We start from the raw sequence: 20,487 nt of genomic DNA on the forward strand, positions 1-20,487 counted from the left end.
GATTCAGTTTAAGTGAATGAACCGAGGTCAATATCTGATAGCTCTCTGATTGGCTGTTCATTTTGCAAGTCAGGACAGTCAAGGCCTGACAACGGTAAAGCGCATATGAAGATTTCATCAAACCATTCAGACAGATCCACAATGACATGGCAAGTCTAGCTAGGCTTGTTTGTTTTCCGTTTTTCTTTTTCTATGACACGTATACAGCATACAGACTACTGCCCCCTCATGGTGTGGAGAGTTATTCCCTGTCACACAGGCACAGACCGTAAGTGCATATGACCTGTTAGTTGTTATGTTTCACTAATGCTATTTTCATGCGAGGAGATGGATTGCAATCATCAGTTGGGCTTGGTTGGCGCTTGTTCTTCAGCGACATGAGGTCCCGAGAATCCTTTTTATTGAATTGGATGTTGGGCTATCTGGTAATGAATATTCCTGAACTAAACTGAAATGAAATTCTCTCCATGACACTTCCTCCATCATACCCAAACAAATGACACCAGTTCTTGAGAAGATTTCAATCGCAATCTGAGGTTGTGGCTGTATTTACTTTCAAAATATTGAACGTTAGATAAATACTGCTCTCTGAGATTCTAATCTCAGTCTGTTTCCAATGATTCATTGACTATTCAGTGACTCTAATCGAGTCTAATCGAGCATAACCTTAAAAGTCCTCCAGAAGCCAACATATGGAATAGGTCATAGGTTCGAGCTCTCATTGGCTTGGGTATGTTCAACATTTTCTTTAGTGTATTTTCAGGAATGTGTTTAAGTGACGGTGCCACTCATGTCTAGACCATTTAGCGGATCATTTTTTTGTTTTTGCTTCTTTACCATGTAAAATTACCCAGTTTGTTGTGTAATACAGGCTAATCATCTGCAGATGGTGAAGAGGCTCTGTGGTTTGGTACAGCCTCTACAGTATTTTGTTATATTTTGCACATTTCCACATTGTTGGTCAAGAATGCCTTGCTGCATACAAAGTAACTAGCTTAATTATGTCAAATCATGCATAGACTTCGCAACATGGCCTTTGGTTACTTTGATTCCCACCGCTTGTTTAGTTTCGTTCAGCTGCCATAAGCTTCTGTTCTTCAGGAATGGGAGATTGTGGTAAACAGCTGTGTTTTTTCTGCGCTGCCAGTCACTTTGCCCGTGTCTCTGTTTTTAGAGTGTCTAAATTTAAAACATGTTTACGGTGGCTTTGAGAGGGGAAGAAAAAAAAAAAAGAAAAGGCTCTAGTCCGAGAGCCCAAACATCCCGGGCCGAGACTCAGGGCTAAATCCAGACCTGTCGTTGCGTAAGTGCTCTATTGTTTGTTCTGCAGTCCAACTTCCTCTCCTTTCCAGCAGGTTTTGAGCAACCGTGCCCGTCCTTTCAGAAAGTAAAGAAAGATGTGTAACGCATTCCCTCAACATCTCTCTCATTTTTCCTCTGTTCTCAATTTCGTTCTGACACAAAACTCTCCATTCATAGCCCTGGTGGGCTGATAAATAATTTCTGCTCTAATTGAGTGGCGTACAGCGAGGCACCATGACTGCTCACACACAGTCAACATGTCTAGACACAGTGTTACCATAGTCATAATTCAGCAGTGATACTGATGCACTGATGCTGTCTCACACCAGAAACTAGAAACACTAGAAACACCAGATCCCATTAGAGGCAGATGCAGGTAGCAAGAAAGTAGTTCCAGGTTCCAGATTTCTCCTGCATTTGTTCAATTCCATTACTAGCTCCCTAGATTGAACATCATTAAGCACTGATTTACCAAACCAGGCGTTGATAACCAGGATGAGAACTATAACTAATACTAGTCTCTCATGAGGAGAGCTTTGGAGATGTTGTATGATGAGCACAGTGATGTAAAAATGGCCCTATCTTACACCCTGTCAACAGTCTATTTTCACGCCTTCCGCCTGCATCATTTAAACAGCAACAGTGCTTGCGAATATATCTATGGCGATGTGCGCCGTGGTCTCGAAATGAGGTGTGTTCAGGTAAATTTCTGGCGTATTTCTATCTTGTCAATGGAAAACACAGGTGCTCCACTGGCTGAAAACAACCTAGGCAGACGGCAACAGCAGTGAATTGTCAACACAGGCATGTGCCCAGCGCGCGTACATCCTCGCTTTGCGCCATTAAAATATAACGATCCGCCAAAGTCAGACTGCACCTGGCTCTTAAATGGGATGGCGAGTGAAACACTGATTGGACACACCCAGGATTGATTAAGAGACTTAGCACATGACTTTTCTGTACTTTTCAGGTCGTTATGATGGCAAAGACACACTGACACTGCCTAAATCACGCTGCACGGTACACGGTTGACGGCTGGCCTGAAGATAGCTAAAATATGGCCCCGTGAACTCAGGAAGTGACTGGTGTGTGTTATCGTGCAGCTGGCTGAGCTGGTGTATGTAAATTTTGGGTGTGTAAATAAAACAAGTCACGACTGTTATGTAACAGTTTTGAGGTTTTGGAATTGACCCATTTCCAGTTTCCTGTTTTGGTTGTCATGGTAATGCAGATAAATGCAGTTTCCATTGTATGGTACCTTCAAAACTTCACTTTCTGTGTTAATTATTGATGTTTTCTGTTAACAAATGATTTTAAAACATATTGATACATTTGTTCAGTTTACAAGGACAAATGCAAGTTACCCGTTAACCAATCACTGATGTTCTGTGAGCGCTCTGGCCAATCACAAATGGTCTATAGCATTTATAACTGCAGAGTCCAGTAGTCTAGCATCACCCCAGACGCTCTGCTGTTCCAGACTGTAATAAACACGTCACTGATTAATGAATTCTGGTGAAATTTGAGATTTATCTAGAGAATCATAATAACTAATAATTGCGATTAATTATAATTAAACCTTCTTGTTTTGCAGTGGTAGCAGACTGCATTTGTGTCGTCTTGCAGCATGATGCCTCCACTTTCCCTGTCAGGGGGGCAGATCGAGCCAAGGCCGACTCCATTTGAGCCTGCTTCATGTGGCATTTGGCGTGGCATCTACACCATCTGCCTCTACATTCTTTTAGGCTCTGAGGGCCTTGCAAAGACCAGGCAGGCGGTCTCTCTGGTCGTCCGGAGATCTGAAAACACGGGCCAGAAAAAAATAAATAAAAAAACGCTTCTTTTGCAAGTGTCTTTCGGGGCAAAGGAGTGCTGGCAGTTACATAAAGGCTCTGAATTATGTAACGGAATGTATTGGGCATCTTGTACCATCACTGCCGCTCTTCTTCAGCTCGTCCTGCTTAGCCCCGGGCAAGCAGGCCTTGTCTGGTGGAGTTGGACAGATTTGAAAGGAGACAGTGAAAGGAGGAACTCTTATGTAATTCTGACTGATTATTGTATGTCAGTGGGTGGGGTGGTTAATTGGTTGCGGAATTACGTCATGTGATGGTGCAGTTTTGAAGTGATGAGGTGGGGGGAGGTTTGGTGTTGGGAAGGCAGACTCACCCACGTAGCTGCTTGGCTGACCAAGTGGTCTTTGCATTCTTCAAATAAATACTGGCACCCAGCCATACAACTGGGCTTGCTCAGCTGTCGCGGTGGAGACAGCGGAGAGTAAGGACCACCCTTGTTCTTGCTGGGAACGTCTTTGTGATTGCTTGGCTGTCATGTAGTCACCTAAGCTGCACGTACCGGTGGGTTTTGGGATGAGTGTAAGTCATGGTGGTGTGTTCTGTGTTTTCACAAAATACAAAGCAATGTGCTGTTTGCATCAGACAGCACTGACTTAATGGAATTTTTACATTATAAAGGTAAAAGGTAAAGGTGCACGTATTTGTCACTGTACAGTGTACACTGTACAGCGAAATGTGTCCTCCGCATTTAACCCATCTGGTAGTGAACACACTCACACACACACATGTGTTAGGGGCAGTGAGTACACACACACACCCAGAGCGGTGGGCAGCCAACTCCAGCGCCCGGGGAGCAGAGAGGGTAAAGGGCCTTGCTCAAGGGCCCAACAGTGGCAGCTTGCCGAGCCTGGGAATCAACCCACAACCCTGTTATCGATCTAACCGCTGAGCCACCACTTAACAAGATGTTGGACCTTATTCACCAACCATTCTTAAGAAGAAATGTCTTCTTAAAACCCGCTTGTACAGTTTTCACACAGATTCTGACGTTCACCGATGCTTTCTTATAGCATCAAGCATACAGGCTTTTTTCTGTCCTGGCACCAAAGTGGTGGAACGAGCCTCCCCTGGGTGTCCGAACGGCAGAGTCGCTCGCTGTCTTCAAACGCAGACTGAAGACCCACCTCTTCCAAGAGTACTTGGGCGAATAGCAGAGTGGTCACCTTACTGACTTGTGTTTAGTAGAGTATCTTTGAACTATTAGTCCATTCTAACTAGCTGAGGTTTTTCTTGGGTAAATAGCAAAGCACTTTTGTAAGTCGCTCTGGATAAGAGCGTCTGCTAAATGCCTTAAATGTAAATGTTATATGCTCAGGATTTATTCAATTTACGAGGACAATGGGATCCAGCAATATAAGAGCAACTGTGAATAGTCTCTGGTTCAAAAACCATGAATCTGAACAACCTTTAGTTTGGACTTTTCTTAGGAAGATCTTTCTTATTGAGATATAGACTTTTGAAGTGCTGATATTACAAAATACGATTCATGCTAAATGCATGTGGCCCGTTGACCAATCACAGATGTTTTGTGAGCGCTCTGACCAATCACAAATGGTCTTTGGTCCACACATAGATCCACCCATAGATCAGTTCATAGAGTCCTGTAGTCTAGCATTAGCTGAATATAATAAACACATTATTGATTAATGAAATGTGGTGAAATTTGAGATTTATCTAGAGAATCATTATAACTCAATTGCGAGCTCATATGACTGTTGTTATTAATTATAATTGAACCTTCTTGTTTAGCAGTGGTAGCGGACTGCATTCCCTCCAAAACAAGCACTGAATGTTCTGTTCCGACCCATCACAGATGGTCTTTTATCTAGGTGGGTGCATCCAGGCATCCAGGCCCTCAGAATAGTGCAGGTTAGCTAGTCGTTAAATGCATCACAACACCAGTTCACTTATGTATTTTGTAATGTATTTGAAGATATTGATATATGCAAAAATATGCAAGTTATATGCAAATATGGGCACCGCTGGTCATGTTAAGTGCTGAAAGGTTTATGAGGAACATTTACTAATACTAATAATTGGTAGGGCCCTACCTTTGCTCCCAAAACAGCTTCAATTCCTAATGGCATGGACTACCATCTGTAAGCCTTTTCCAGTCTTCAGTAGTCTTTACCAGTTTTGGTGAGTCTGTGCCCACTGCAGCCTCAGCTTTCTGTTCTCGGCTGATAGAAGTTGAAGCATATGTGGCTGTTGTAGCACGTCCGCCTCCATGTTGGACGTGTTGTAAATTCTGGGGTGCTTTTCTGCTCAATGCAGTTGTTCAGAGTGGTTATCTGAGTTTCGATTGACCAGTCCTACCAACCTCTCTTATCAACGAGACGTTTCTGCTGGATGTTTCTTCTTGACTACCCAATTTTGAATAACCTCTAGAGACTGTTGTGCTGAAAATCCCAGGATATCAGCAGCTCTAGAAACACATTTTCCCCATTCACATAAACACATTTCCCAGAAACACATTTCCCCCATTCTGATGGTTGATGCGAACATTACCTGAAGCGGCTGCCTCGTATCTGCATGGTTTAATGCGTTGACTAATAAAAGATGCAGGAATGTGTAGGTGTACAGGTGTTCCTAAACCATGCGTGAACAAATCCTTCGACTAAAATGACATCATTTTCTGCCAGTTTTACAGCACAATTTGTTATTATTACTGAATTTAAAATGTAAATGTATGTATGTAAACTTTGGACATGTTACAGTATTTTTCTAAATATGTTACATTGAAAATAAGATAACTTGCATAAAAATAACCAACCAATAACTGTGCTTTCTTAGAAACTTTATATATCTTACACATTTTAATGCACAGTCACCACCAGGCACTCACCTCTAGTCCGGTAGTACAGACTACTACACCTGAACACAAAACTCTTGTTTTAGCCATGGTTACAATAGCAAAACTCTTTAGAATGTGAGCAAAGGGTTATATGAAATTTTTTTAAATATAAAAATACAAATATCAAAAATTCACAGTCAATTTAAAGCATTGTTTAATTGAACTGTTGGAAATTTATGCTCCATAAAATCAGATATCTGCATTCATTGCTTGAAAGCTGTATTGACACAAGTCAAAAATCTTAAACGAAACCACTGTGAGAATTACGATGTTACCTGTGAAGAATTCATAAAGAGCTGTAATTCTTTCCCCGTAAAGTGATAAACTCAACACTCCATGCCTGTAGTTCTCAAAAAAAAACACCCTCAGGGTGACTGCATTGGCCGTTTCCTCGGTCACAAAAGGCTGTAATCTTCGGTCGTTCGGCCTTTTGCTTAAGCATTTAAATCCAGACAGTTTCAAAGGCTTTAAGACTCGAGTGGTTCCAGTGGAATGCGAATGAGGTGAGCCTGCAGATCGGCTAAGAATAGACAGATTAAACACTCTCTTCCTCAGGTGCCCCCTGTTGTTTACTGAGATAGGGGGTAGATGGGCCTATATTAGTTCTCAAGCACACGTGGGGGTGGGGTGGGGTGTAGCTGTTGTTGCTATTGTGGTTGGTGGTGGAGAGGCTGGGACTGCGTTTTACAGTTTTTTTTTTGGGGGGGGGGGGGGTGATGGGCATTATGGGTTGGGTAGGTCAGAGTGAGCATGTCTGGGTGTTGTCTCCTCCGAGTTTCCTCAGTTTCCTAAATTCCACCCCACCCGACACACACGCACACAGACACACACACACATGCTGCTTCCCAGCTGCTCCCCTCTACTCCAAAGCTGTTCAGAGCAAGTTTCTCACCAGCCTCCTCCAGGCTTGTGATGAGAGAGCATAACGACGACTTGAGCAGAGTGACGTTTATTAAGACAAATTGGCCAGCTCGCTTTTATTTCTTTCTATTTATTTATTTATTTTCACTAACCTATTCAATATTGATGCTTTTCCGCAGTGAAATAATCATGGGATATGAATGAAAAGTGCAACTTCTTGAAAAGTATCAGTTTCTGGGTGTGGAAGTTTCTCATAAAGGGGCTGATGTACCTTTTTCTGGCAAAATTCAGTTTGAAAGAATTTCCAAAACAACGAATGAACAGTTCTTTCAGCATCTAACTGGGTTCTCTTATACCTTCTCCAGAATATGTAATTGTTTAACTGTGATTGCAGTTTTGGTGTTATGAAAGTGAGCCTTTAACGCTAAAAACTGATGAATTTCTCATAATGGATTAAAATTTTTTACAAGCAGACTGGCCGATGAACGATAAAAAAGGCTGCATGCATAAAACACACATTTCGAGTACTTTCCATTCACCAAAGTTGCAATACAAATAGAATTATTTGCTCTTTAATGGCTCAGATGTTTGAAACCGTTTACACTACATGACATCAAATAAAAAGCTACACTAAAAGCAGATCTGGCAAAATTTAAATAATAAACTGGTTGCTTAGCAGTCGACTGGATGTTTTCTTGTATTTTGTGAGATAGAGGTAAGCAATATGGTATTGTCTTATCGGTATTCTGTTAATGTGATGAATAGGCTTTTCTGAGCATATCATGAATATGCTCTGAACATTCCTGACCAACAAACATCATAATAAGTCCTGTTTAATTGGCTGTAGTGCAGCAATTTCAAGGAAAAAAATATTCTAGTTCTGGCACAGTTCTCTTTCATTTCATTATTAGGCAAGTTTTGGGGTGCTGTGTATGGGGAGGGAAATTAGGATGATTCTATGAATCATCTAAAAATGTATCGAGTACATACAGCAAAATTGTTAGAGCTGTGGGGCCCAGTGTAATATATTTACTTGGGGCCCAAAATCCTAGGCAGCGCCCCAGCCTGTGTGTCAATATATTGAGATAAAGTTTTTTATATCAAGTATTGTGTCTCAATCACAAAAGTTCTTTAGGTGTTAGAAATGATCAACAACATAAAATGAACATCCATTGTATTTTTGCTCAGAGACAATGCAGATAATTCAAAAGTCACATCAAAGCTTTTTACCATATATGTAAATAGGAATATTATTTTGCAGACATGATACATTATGCGATTTATGCATTTTTTGCATCCCATTACTAAAGTGGCAATTAACTTTGTAGCATTTAATATTGTCACAATTTCCAATAATGAAATAATCTAAGAAATGTAACAAGCTTCTGCATTTAACTCAGAATTTTAACAAAATCCAATGATAGAACAATGCTTTCCAAATGATCTATATAAAAAGAATTAAAATCCAATAATAGTTTATGGTATTAAATTAAATTACATTATTAGGCTTAAGTTTTGACATTTTCAAATTTTAATTTTTACATTTATGACTAAGTTTAAGTGTGCATTATTATGGGTGTTTTTACATTATAGGGAAATTTTGTACAAGTACAAAAATTAGTACACGCTCTAAACTCATTCAAAAGAAGTTTGTCTGGATTTGAATCCCTTTCATGTTTTTTAAATATAGCATTAGTTACAACCCGAAACTATTACGATGTGATGCTCCCTCAGTATCGTTCAGCCTTGCCGGTATCTGAAGTGCAGAGATTGTTAAAAGCAGCCTTTCTTCCTTCTTCACAATATCGACTGTTGGTCCATCAGACATATGGCTTGTATTGGCGTATCCCATGGACACTTCTCCATCTTTTGCCCTCTGCTCTATTGTCAGGACATTTCTTCCGGACTGCAGCGCTTCAATTAAAGGTAATTAAACTGTCAGCGTTTGTTTTCTGGACACTCAAGTCACAGATGGACGCATGGCTGGGGTCTCCAGCCTCCCCCTCCCCGATTGACTTAACAGACTTTATTCCCACCCAGCACACACCAGTACCCAGATGGGAGCTTGGTGGACAAGGGCACTCATAAGGGAATGTGGCTTGGTGAATCAGTGGTGTGGGCTGAGGGAACAAGGTCTGGTGATGTTGGGGACAGCTGGTGAAGTACTCACTCATATGGTGACACCAAACAAACCCATACAAGCAGATGCTTTCCTCCAGTTCTTGTTTTAAAATGGCTTAGAGCATTTTAAGGCGACCCTTCTGATTATAAGGGGGCATTGGCGATGTCTTGAAGCATCATTTTGCAAAAAAAAAAGTTTTTAATTAGCAAGAGAGGAACACAGTTGTTTGAATGTTTTCTTGTATGTTGTGAGATAGAGGTAAGCAATATGGAATTATCGGTATTCTGTTAATGTGATGAATAGGCTTTTCTGAGCATATCATAAATATGCTCTGAACATCCCTGACCAGCAAACATCATAATTAGTCCTGTTTAATTGGCCGTAGTGCAGCAATGTTTCAAGGAAAAAAATCTCAAATATTCTAGTTCTGTTTTGCATTTGTAGGACACTTTTACTTCAGGGTTTGTACTGGTCCTGGAAAACCTGGAAAGTCATGGAAAATAAAAGACCAGTACTGAATAGTACTTAAACGTCATGGAAAATATTGTAATGAGCTTCTGTAATTTTATAAAATAACACAAAACACACTTTTACAGTAGCATACTTTTTCATATAACCAATCGCTGCCCGTATTTCATATGACCATGCACGTGCATTATGTGGTTAGCTAGCGTGTGCACTCTTTCAGCTACTAGCGTAAACTAAACATTCCCGTAAACAAATTACGGGAATATTTTTGGTCCTGTCATTTTTCGATTAGCAAAGTCCTTGAATTTGAAATTGGTTAACATGTAAGAACCCTGCACTTTGACTCTAACTCTAGTGTGATATATGGTGGTCTGTAATCCTCCTTACATAAAATGTTCAAGAGCAATAGCAGGCTATCAGTGGGCTCTGCAATATGTTCTCATGTAGCTTACATAACACACACATGGACATTCTCTCCTTAACGCTGGCTGGAGCTGGCTGCTCATCCTTCCACCCACTGACAGTTTGAGTCAAGTCGTATTGCGCGTTAAACCCACAGAACCTGAAGCAAACTGTCAGCCCACGTGCTGTTTCACTTTCTGGCCAATGCCTCTGCCTTCGACATTTAAAGCTCCCGTTAAAACGCCCGTTAACTCGGCTGGTAGGTGGTCTCCCACAACACCTGCTTGGCGTATGTGAACATCCAAAAGTCCCACCAAAAAAAAAAAATCTGTCATCTTCATCAACACAGAACAGAACACACCTTGAGGAGTTTCTCCCCTGGCAGAAAGCCAATTTGTAATTTAAAAATGATAGATGGTCTTATCTCCGGTAAGGCACATAAGCCTACCGTCCTTTCTTTTAATTTCACTTGCGTCCCTGTTAGCTGATCTTATCCTCCTGCATTCAGGACCTGTTATATCATGCCTGGCATCTGCTATTGTAGTCTGTGAGAGAAAAAGGAGAGCACGGGAGGAGATCTAAGGAGCCCCCAATGACGTGTTTAATGGGTTATTAACTGCCTCTGTGATCCAGATCAAACGGCCAGAAAGCTGGGGAAGTGGAAGGTCAGTTCAGTAATGGCGATGTTAATTGCAGACATGGAATTTGAATGTGGCTGCTTTTTGCATTTGATGGGGAGGCAGAGCTGTGTAGTCATGTGGGGTCTTTTATACCGTCTAAACTGTTGAAAAGAAAGGCTCCTAGGCACAGGAAGAACTCAACTAAAAGGTACAAAAAGAAAAAACTGCGGAAAGGTGCAACAGAATGACTTTGGGGAAAAACATGAAGCCATACAGTCTAGAACAAGGCCTTCAATTTTCTTTGTCACACCTCACAGGTGTTGGGAGTAACAGAAAGGCGAAATGAAGTTCTGCCGTGTTTGGACTCGTAGCTGGCCATCTAAGCTTAGATAAGTTAGCTTGCAGGCTGAACACCAGAGCACAGGCAGTGTTCCAGCTAACTGAGGCTCAAATCCCAACAACTACAGAGTCAGACCAGCTGCCCACTCAACAGACTGACCTCCAAGCTCCCCTGCCACACGCATCAGACTAGCTGCCAACACTTCTGCCACTGCTTCTTGCCTAGCCACTATGTTAAAGTTGGCTCTAAATGGACTCTAAATATCTGCCACTGTTTTTATTATTACCACCATTAACCAGCATTACTCTCATTACTCTTACCATCTCTACTGTGCTATTTTAGTTCTACTATATAATGATTATATCAGCACACCTGAGCAGTAGAACATGTCTTCTGTGGTCTTCTGTGGTGGTACAGTGACCTTTATCAATAATCTATAAATAATATTGACAAGAAGACGACGGGTCCCCCTTGTGAGTCTTGGTTTCTCCCAGGGTTTCTTTCCTCCTGCTGTGAGGGAGTTTTTCCTTGGGGAATTTAGGTCTTTATGTGTTGTTGATCTCTTGATCTCTCCAGTCCCATTACTGGATTCCTGCATTGAAGTCCATTAATGCCACCTTTAGGACAGCAGATGACACACTGAATGCCATGGTTAAAACAAAGACTCGGAACTGGACTGGGATTCAAATAGCCAAAACCAGATCCATTAAAACATGCCTGGATCGACATCTTCTTTCTCATTCATTGACTCTTATAGATTTCAGGATGCTCTACGGGTTCAGGATGCTCCTCAATAGGATTGATGTCATGGCAATGTGGTGGCCTTACCATAATAGTTCTCCTTTTATGCCCAAAGCAACCAAGAAGTCAGTTGTGTGCTTTGCAGCATGGGATGGTGTCTTATCCTGCAAGAAATGTCGGAACATTTCGGAAGGCACAATTCCCCTTTTTTATACCATGGCAGAAAATGATCAGTTAGGAGCTCCACATGTCTTGCAGAGGTCATTTTGACCCCTTCAGGGATTCTTAAGTGACCTTCTCACTTCCTAATATTCCAGCCCAAATAATCACTCCACCACCTTCTTGCTGACATTGCAGTTTTGTTGGAACAGACTACCCAGCCATAATTCCATACATCTGGCCTATTCAGGTTACTGTGGTATTCATCTGTATTTCTAAGCCCACCGCAATCTTTGCTCTTTGTGCTCTTTTGTTCGATGATCTTTTTAGTTTCTGTGAAGAATTCAGGAAGGCTTTTTCATGTCCTTTGCAAGACCTTGCACTATTTCATGCTTTTCATCTTCAGAAATTTTGTTCTTTCCCACCATATTGAATGATAACTAGGGCCTGATGCTAGTAACGAAAAAAGATATGAGAACTGATGCAAACATTTAAATTTAAACTAAACTAAATTAAAACTAGATGCTTGTTTTACTGAACTCCAGCTGATATGTCACTTGCTTAATCATTTGGAACACAGTAAAGGCCTGTTTCAGACCTGCTGGAGCTGGTTAGCCTGTTAGCTTTCTGCAGAGTCATCGGCCTATTCTGTATAGGCCAGAAAAACATTGTTAGCTACAGAGAATATTAAATATATGACCGTTAAAGTGAGCTATAGATTAGTGGACAACAATCTGCAAACAGTTAGCATCACAAATAGTGGCAGTTTTACAGATTCCAAGCCGGATCATGTTCTTTTCAGCCCGTACACTCTGTATGCATTGTTTGACGTCTTTCCAGAGAATTTGCAACCTCTGAAAAGTCCAGCCAATGAGAGAATACTCCACTCTCGGTGACCAAATAGCACCAAATTTGTTTATGAAGATTAGAACTTAATAATAAGCTAAAATTATGTTCAAAACCTAACCTAATGCTTGAATTATTTCTTTACGTTTAAACACTTTCACGTGTTTGAGGGATGAGATTCAACTGTATTAAATTAAACTGTGTGCAGCTACTGCAGGTTTAGAAAATATCTAAATAAAACCAAATAAAAATGCAAACTTCAACCCTAAAAGAATGTTAATCGTCTAGTTAATTTTGTTCAGAAATTCAGAAATAGCTGGTGAACTCATCTTCAAGCTCTTTTTTTAAATTAATTAATTTATTTAATATTTTTTTTGCAAAAGTAACAGTATGCTGTAGGAGATGTCTTCAATTTAGGCCCTTTTCAGAATCTGTAAAGTATTAAAACCTTCTCTAAAAATTCATGAGCTGCGAACTAGGCTAACTGCAAGGGGGGGGGGGGGGGGGGACATCAGACATTAAAATTGCAGTTGAAATATATATGGGTCACATTCCTTCCAAATGAAATCCAGTCATATTTCCATATGGTCCTGATCAGAGGGGTTGCGCCTGACAGTGATCCACCTAACTCTGACTTTGGGGGTCTTCTTGTGTGGTCGTATCCGTTTACTGCCAGTAATGTAAAGCTAGTTTGACTGAGGGGGGCCAACGGCTGTAGGCATTCCTAACCCATCAGTGCAGGTCTCCATGGTTTGTTAGACCTAGCTTTTCAGAATGCAGACAAGCGAGGGTCTTTTATGGATCATGTCATATTAATGAGTCAGCAGATCCTTACGTACAGTGTGTTCGCATATCTGTTGTTTTATGCTGTGAAGTGATAACTGATATTTTTAATCTACTAGTTGCCCAAACTGATCTCAGATGCAAGTGGGAAACTGTGGACGATTGAAAAGCAATTGAACCAGTACACTGTCTGTCAAAAGTTTGGTAGCGCTTAATCATTTCCAAGTGTTTTTAAAGGCCTTCATCTCCTGAGATTCATAAAAAATTCCAGTCACTCTTTATCTTTCATTTTAAACAGGCTGTCTTTTTTACTTTGCTTTAATGATTGATTCATGCAAGTGAACCCTCTTCTTATTGGCTGCCCTGTTTTGTGCAGTTTAAAAAGCAGCTTCTTATAACCACAGCATTAGTGGGTGGAGCTAAGCTGCAGTATAGGTAAATGTAGGTAATAAGACTTGTTTTTTAGTTTCTATTTGTGGACTTTAAGTGTTCCTTTCTCTAAGATTATGGATGCTTTAACAGAATAGAATATGGAATATAATGTTGGAAGCTTTTTTGTAATTGCAAAGCTGCAAAAATGAATAAACAGCTGCCTTTGGTAATCAGCAAATAATCCTACACTGCATGTCCAAATGTTTGTGGACACCCCTTCTAATGAATGCATTCAGTTGCTTTAAGTTGCTCCCGTTGCTGACATGCACACACATAGCTTGTCTAGTCCTGGCAGAGAAGTATTGCCAATAGAATAGGACTAAACATGAGACAGATAAACATGAACCTACTGGCACCAAAATAGCCCCCCAGCTTTGAGCTGTGGAGCAGTGGAACTGTGTTCTCTAGAATGATGGATGGTTCTACATCCAGTACTTTTGGGATGAGGGTGGTGGTGATCATCCACCATCATGACCTTCCTAATGCTAGTATTGCTGAATGCAGTTTGGTAAAAAGCCTCCTTCCCTGGACAGTGTCCCAGACAACTGGACAGGTTGTGTCCCAGAACTTTTGTCCGTATAGTGTATCAGCTGTTTAAACCATTGGGCCGGTTTAGGCCTACAGAAGTTCTAATGTGTGCTTTTACAAATGGTTTGGAACAGAAAACTGTCAAATCATTATTAAACCTCACTTCCCATGTTTCTGAAGGCTGTTAGATTCAGTAATTAAAAAGCACACGCAAGAAGGAATGCTGCATCTACTGATGAAGTTCAGATGAAAGCGAGTTGAGTGTTATTTTAGGACTGAACAGATGAGTGATAGAGAAAACACTCTGGGTGAATCTTATCTGTAATTAGTGAGAAAATACGAGAGCAGGATATTCCTCTAATCGCAGCCATGTTTTGAGAAGCTCTAATTCGGCATCCTTAACCAGCCGACCTTTTAATCTCAGGAAGCTCAGCACTTCTTTCCTGCCTCGACAAGTCGCTAAATCGAAGCGGTGATTCACGCTCATCTCCAGCGGGTCTCTGCAGACTTTTCCATGCATGCTGTCCCATGATGTAACATGTGAGGATCTAATGCGGGCTCCTGAGCAGTCAGTGAGTAATGGGGCAGCAGGCCGTACTGACCTTCTGCTGCCCCTTTGTATGTGAGCTTGGCCCTCCGCTACCGAGCCTAACGCAGTTGGGGCTGTTTGTCTGATGAGGAAGATAATGACATGAGGAAAGTGAACAGGTCCCAGATCAGTGAGAAGCAGCGCTCGTGGTCAGAGTGTGCAGATGTAAACACAATTACTTACGTAACTCAGCCCACTGACTGGAGGTTAAAGGAGTGCAGCAAGCAGCTGGCTCTTTCTTGTTCTGCAGAGACAAAGACTGAGCAGTTTGCCGAGCAGAATTCAGATGGGGATCAGGTAGGCCTGGCGCAAATAATGACGTTTTGCCTTAAAAACACCTTTGCGTGGGTTTTCACAGTATTTCTAACATCAGACCAGTAGATGTTCACCTGAGAAAACACCATAGACATCTTCACGATCTGTCAAAGACATGCTGCTGACACCAGTCTGTGACTGGGTTTAAACTGGTTTAGGTTTTGGTTAAAAGTAAAATTTAGGGTTAGGTTTTGGATTAAGGTCTGGGTTAGGGTCAGGGTAATGTTTAGGTTTTTGGTTATGTTTGGGATTAGAGTTAGGTTTAAGGTTAGGATTAAATTTAGGGTAATGGTTAGGTGTTGGGTTTGGGTTCAGGATTAGGTCAAGGATATTGTTTATGCTTTGGGTTAAGATAAGTATTAGTATTAGTTAGGATTAGGTTTTGAGTTAGGGGCAGGATTAGGGCCAGGGTAATGTTTAGGTTTTAGGTTAAGGTTAGAAAAAAAAAAAGAGTTAGGGCCAGAGTTAGGGGAAAAAAAAAGAGTTAGGGACTGGTAGATGTTCACCTGAGAAAACGCTGTACTTGTAATAGGTATATCCTTATTTAAAATGTATCCAAATTTTTGTAACTGAGAGTCTTGCTATCCCTTTCTGCTGTTACACTGGGAATTTCCCCACTGCGGGACTAATAAAGGACTATCTTATCTTATCTTATATAGACATGCTACTGACACCAGTCTGAGACTGGGTTTGAATTGGTTTGGATTTCGGTTAAGATTACAATCTGGGTTAGGGTAAGGTTTCGGTTTTGGGTTAGGGACCGAATTAGGACCAGAGTAAGGGTTAGAGCTAGGTTTTCAGTCGAGGTTTAGGATAAGATTAGGGCTGGAGTTAGCTTTTGGGTAACAGTTTAAGGTAGGGTTAGGAATAGGACTAGGGTTAGGTTTTGGGTTGAGGTTAGGGTTATTATTAAGATTAGTCTTAAGATTAGGTTTTAACCCAGGGCCAGGCTTGGGGTTAGATTTTGGGTTGAGGTTAAGGTTAGTTTTAGGAATGAAGTTAGGATTAGTGCCAGAGCCAAGGTTAAGCTTAGGGTTTGAGTTCGGTTTTGGGTTAGGGCTAGTGTTAGGATTAGAACAATACCATACATCTATGTATCAGCTAGCACATCTTCCAAGATATTTATACTCTGTGTATTCTCAGAATAAGATACTGCCATGCAGCGTCATTCACTGCTCCAATGATGACATTGCTGTCTTTAGCTAGGGACAAGCCAGTGCTCTTTTAAATAGTAGTAAGGAAGTAGCAATTAGTCATGTTAACCTTGTATGATTCTTACATGCGATTTTCCAGTATGAACACCGTAATACTCAAATGGTGATAAATTTATCAATGCACCAAAAAAGCAAATGTACTTCTATTCAGGCCCATAAAGTTGCCACATCATCAAAGAGCTTGTGATCTGTATATAGCGCCAGTTTTAGCTCCAGATCTGTGTATACAATCAGCATTCACAACTAGTTTTGAAGACTGTATGAATATTTTGTTTCTTGGGTGCTAGGAAGGGTCCACAACACTACTTTTCTTACAGGCATGGTGCTCAAAGCCAACTCCACAGTTTTTTAAGCTTTTCTGAGGAGCGTAAAATATCACATATTGACACAATCGTTATATAAAAACACTGAACTGAACCAAGGCAAACCACTATCTTGCATTCTACCCTGCTGTTAAGTCAGTCTCTCACTTTCAGCATTCCTTACACTCTGTCAAGGACCACAAAACCTGGGGTGTGAATACCCCAGTAGGAGCAAGGTCAACCCCCCCTGAGAATGAGGTCATCCCATGCAGAACTAACAGTATGGCAGCGATGTAGTCAGCGACTCTATTGCTCCGTATTGTAGCCCATCACAGAACCAACCCTTTCAACGTGATCCAGGCACTGAATATGTCCCCATAAGCACAACAAACTGCGTGAGAAGAAGAGGCAGTCTGCCCTCCCTTGCATGCGCTCGGCCATTTGTGAGCTGTGAAACGCACCACTTCTCACTGAGCTCATTGTAAAAAGCTCAGCTATCTGATTTCCGCACACCTCCACACTCCAGTCATTCAGGGAGAACAATTCTTTCTTCTGAGCAGCAGTTACGTAACTGTGGGCGCTCGCTTGTAGGTGTTGAAGATAATAGCTCAGAGCAGTCGTTTTTGTTCAGTCTAACGCGGCCTGCCGCTACATGGGTGAGGACGCGTCGAAGGCATTCTGTCGGGGCATGAAGGAACGCTTCCTTTGTCACCTAGGCTTGGCAGGATCTTTTTGGATGCAGATTGAGAAGATGCTTCCGGGGCCATTTTGTAAGGTATTCAGAGGCAAGGCTTTCTGCTATTTTTTCTCCACAGGAACTTTTAGCAATCAAGCTAGCTACTGTAACAGCCACATTTACACAAATGGTTCTTTGAGCTATGACGTAGAAGAACTACTAGAAACATTGTTTGTGAAGAATGACCTCAAAGCTATTGAACCATATTGGAGGCTTGTGCATAGGATGAACCTCTTAGCCTCCTTTAATGATTCCCTATAACTGTTTAACCTTTCCATTATGTGGAGGTTCTTTAAATGTTTACCAGGTTACATTTACAGCAGTGCTTCCAATTCAAGAATCATGTCTCTAAAGAAATGGTTCAGCAGATTAACCATTTAAAGGTTTAAAGAAGCTTCACATAATGTAACATTGGTTCTCTGAAGATTTCCATCAATTTCTAGGGAGTCAACATCAGTTATTTTGAGGCATGGCACAAAGAACACATTTTGACACCTTTAATATTAACACTGTAATTGCTTAGGATCCCATCTTAGAGCTTTTCTGAGGCACTAGAACCTAATGCCAGAAGATACACTCTATTGACAAAAGTATTGGGACATGTGCTCATTCATTGTTTTGTTCTGAAATTAAGGTGTATTTAAAAGAGTTTATCCTGTTTGTTGGAGTAACTGTCTCTACTTGTCCAGTGAAGACTAGATTTTGACAGATTGCTCTGAGGATTTGATTGCATTCAGTGATGAGAGCAATAGTGTAGGTCAGGACATTGGATGATCACCACCCCACCTCAACTCCAACTTGCCTTTTTTTCTTGCCTATTTAGTTTTATGATATAGGACAGAGTATTAGCATACATAATATTTTTTGTTCCTTTTCCCAGCTTGTAATCGATAGATTCTTCAGTTAAATTCTTTATCTTTCCCATCCCCAATTTACATTAACAAACAGTCCAAACTAACCACTCCACAGGACATAATAGCCACATAAATAAAGGGTATATTATAAAAGATATCATATGTAGTATTTTAGCTTAGGAAGCTTAAGCCAAACTTATTTCTAAATCTTATTTGAAGGGTCTTCAGACTCACACATCTCAACACACATTACAAACATAGTTCTTTGTGGAACCAAAAGTGGTTCTTCTGTGGCATTGCTCAACGAAGCAGTTGTAGCGTCTTTATTTGTCGGAGTGTACTTTATTTACTAGGTATTTCCCGAACCAAACCAGTGGGAAAAGTCTATTTGATTTGCTTCCGATCCTTTGTTTTTACCACTGTGTTCTCTAGGCTCCTTTAGATGACATTGTTACAATCCGCCGCAGGTAGACGTGTTCCCAGAGGGTAACAAATCACTTTAAAGTCTGCAGTGAGGAACTATTTCACAGTGGAACCTTAACATCATTAACTGCATACCCAACTCCCCAACTCCCCAACTTCCCATCCCATACTTATTGTATGAAGCACCATCATTCTAGAGAGCACAGTTCTTCCACTGCTCCTCAGCTCAATGCTGGGGGCTTTATACTGCTCTAGCCCACACCTGGCATTAGGCACAGTGGCAATGGGTTTATGTTTATCTGAGTCCTATTCTAAAGGCAGTACTTCTCTACAGGGATTAGACACGCTCTGTGTCTGCGTCAGCAAAGGATGTCAAGTCAAGAACCTTTCAATGATTCATGGAAATGTTCCACACCAATTTTATGGTTCTTTCTAGACCCTTTGCATCAGTTGAAACCGAGGGCTCAGCACAATTAGCTGATAGCCCTGCTATAACACACTTACTAAGCCTGGCAAATTATGGGTGAGTTGAATCAGGTGTGCCTGAGCAGGAAAAGCACAAAACTGTTCCCCAAAGATCCATCAATTGATGAGTTTTTAGGGAACTGCTTTTGCAGTTCACACACAAGGAATACTTTTTGCTCATCTTAGAGCTTTTGAGTGAAGATACTCTTTTGAGGAAAGGTACTTCAAGGTTTCGTGTTCTTTGTAGAACATATTATAAGAAGACGTTAACATCTCCAGCTTTTCGCAATCAGGCTCACTGGTCTAATTAAAACATTGCAAATCGCTAACAAGTAGCTAGTAAATCAGTGAGCAACAAGGCCAGCAGACTGTTTCAGTGTAGATCTGTATATCACAGATCTTCAGAGTACACATGTAGACGGATAATGAGTCTTGGCCAATTGAATACCATCCTGTTAACTATAGCAGCAGTTCACTGGTGGTATGCTTAGCGCACCTACCGAAGGTAAGAAAGTACATGACCTCTCGTCCCTCGAGCTGCAACAGGAGAAGGCGACCCTTTCAGTGAACCGTATCTGGTATTCATTGTAGCCCGTGGGGGAGCTTGAGCATTCCACCTAAGCTCAGATATGTGTCCCTGTAGCTAGGATGGTCCTAGGCTATGTTCCCCAACATTTCTATTTCATACACTCATAAGAAAGGTTTCTTGGGAATTTTTCATATAATCAGGTTTCAAAAAAAAACTTGGTTCTTAGAAGAGCTAGTCCCCCCCCCCCCCCCCCCCGCTCCACCACCACACAGTCACGTCAATGTGAAGAAGTTTAAACAAATCTCCAGTTACCGTTTTCCTTAGAACCGTACCTCCGAGTCAGGAAGAGTGTGTTAAGAGATGTAGGGCCACTGAGTCTGCAGTATGCTGTATGTCTGTAGTTTAGCTAGCGTGAGGATGTACAGTATAAAGCAAGAATTAAAAAAGGGTGTATGTTTAGAGGCTGGTGCACTTGCCTGTGTTTTCTTGACCTACTTAGAATTTGGCAGAAATAGGTCATGGCTGGGGTTACAACCAGATCATGTTTAATGTATCTGAGCAGTGTTGTACTGGGGGAGGGGGGGGTGTGGGTTTTTTCCCCCCTCGGCTCCTTCCAAGTGTTTATGGTTTAGTGTGTTCAAGGTAAGCAAGCAGGGCAGGCTATTTGTTGTTGTTTTTGTTTATTTGTTTGTTGTTTTTTGTGCAAGTTATCTTCACTGTAAGCTTCTTTTTATTTATTTGTATGTATT

At 41.2% G+C, this 20,487-nt stretch overlaps 1 protein-coding gene across 2 annotated transcripts in view; it reads left to right on the forward strand.

The window, feature by feature from the left end:
• rasgef1ba (RasGEF domain family, member 1Ba) overlaps positions 1-20,487 on the forward strand; it is a 118,818-nt gene that overhangs the window by 78,167 nt on the left and 20,164 nt on the right. Inside the window, exon 1 of one of the 2 annotated variants that reach the window (XM_072665057.1) lies at positions 17,373-17,506. The exons of the other annotated variant lie outside the window; for it this stretch is intronic. Coding sequence (XP_072521158.1) covers positions 17,384-17,506 — 123 coding nt within the window. The 5' untranslated portion in view covers positions 17,373-17,383. Of the gene's footprint in view, positions 1-17,372; positions 17,507-20,487 lie in introns of those variants that run through there. 2 annotated transcript variants of the gene reach the window in all.

The sequence above is a fragment of the Salminus brasiliensis genome, chromosome 20 (genome assembly GCF_030463535.1).
Source record: "Salminus brasiliensis chromosome 20, fSalBra1.hap2, whole genome shotgun sequence".
In the NCBI taxonomy this organism is placed as follows: domain Eukaryota; kingdom Metazoa; phylum Chordata; class Actinopteri; order Characiformes; family Bryconidae; genus Salminus; species Salminus brasiliensis.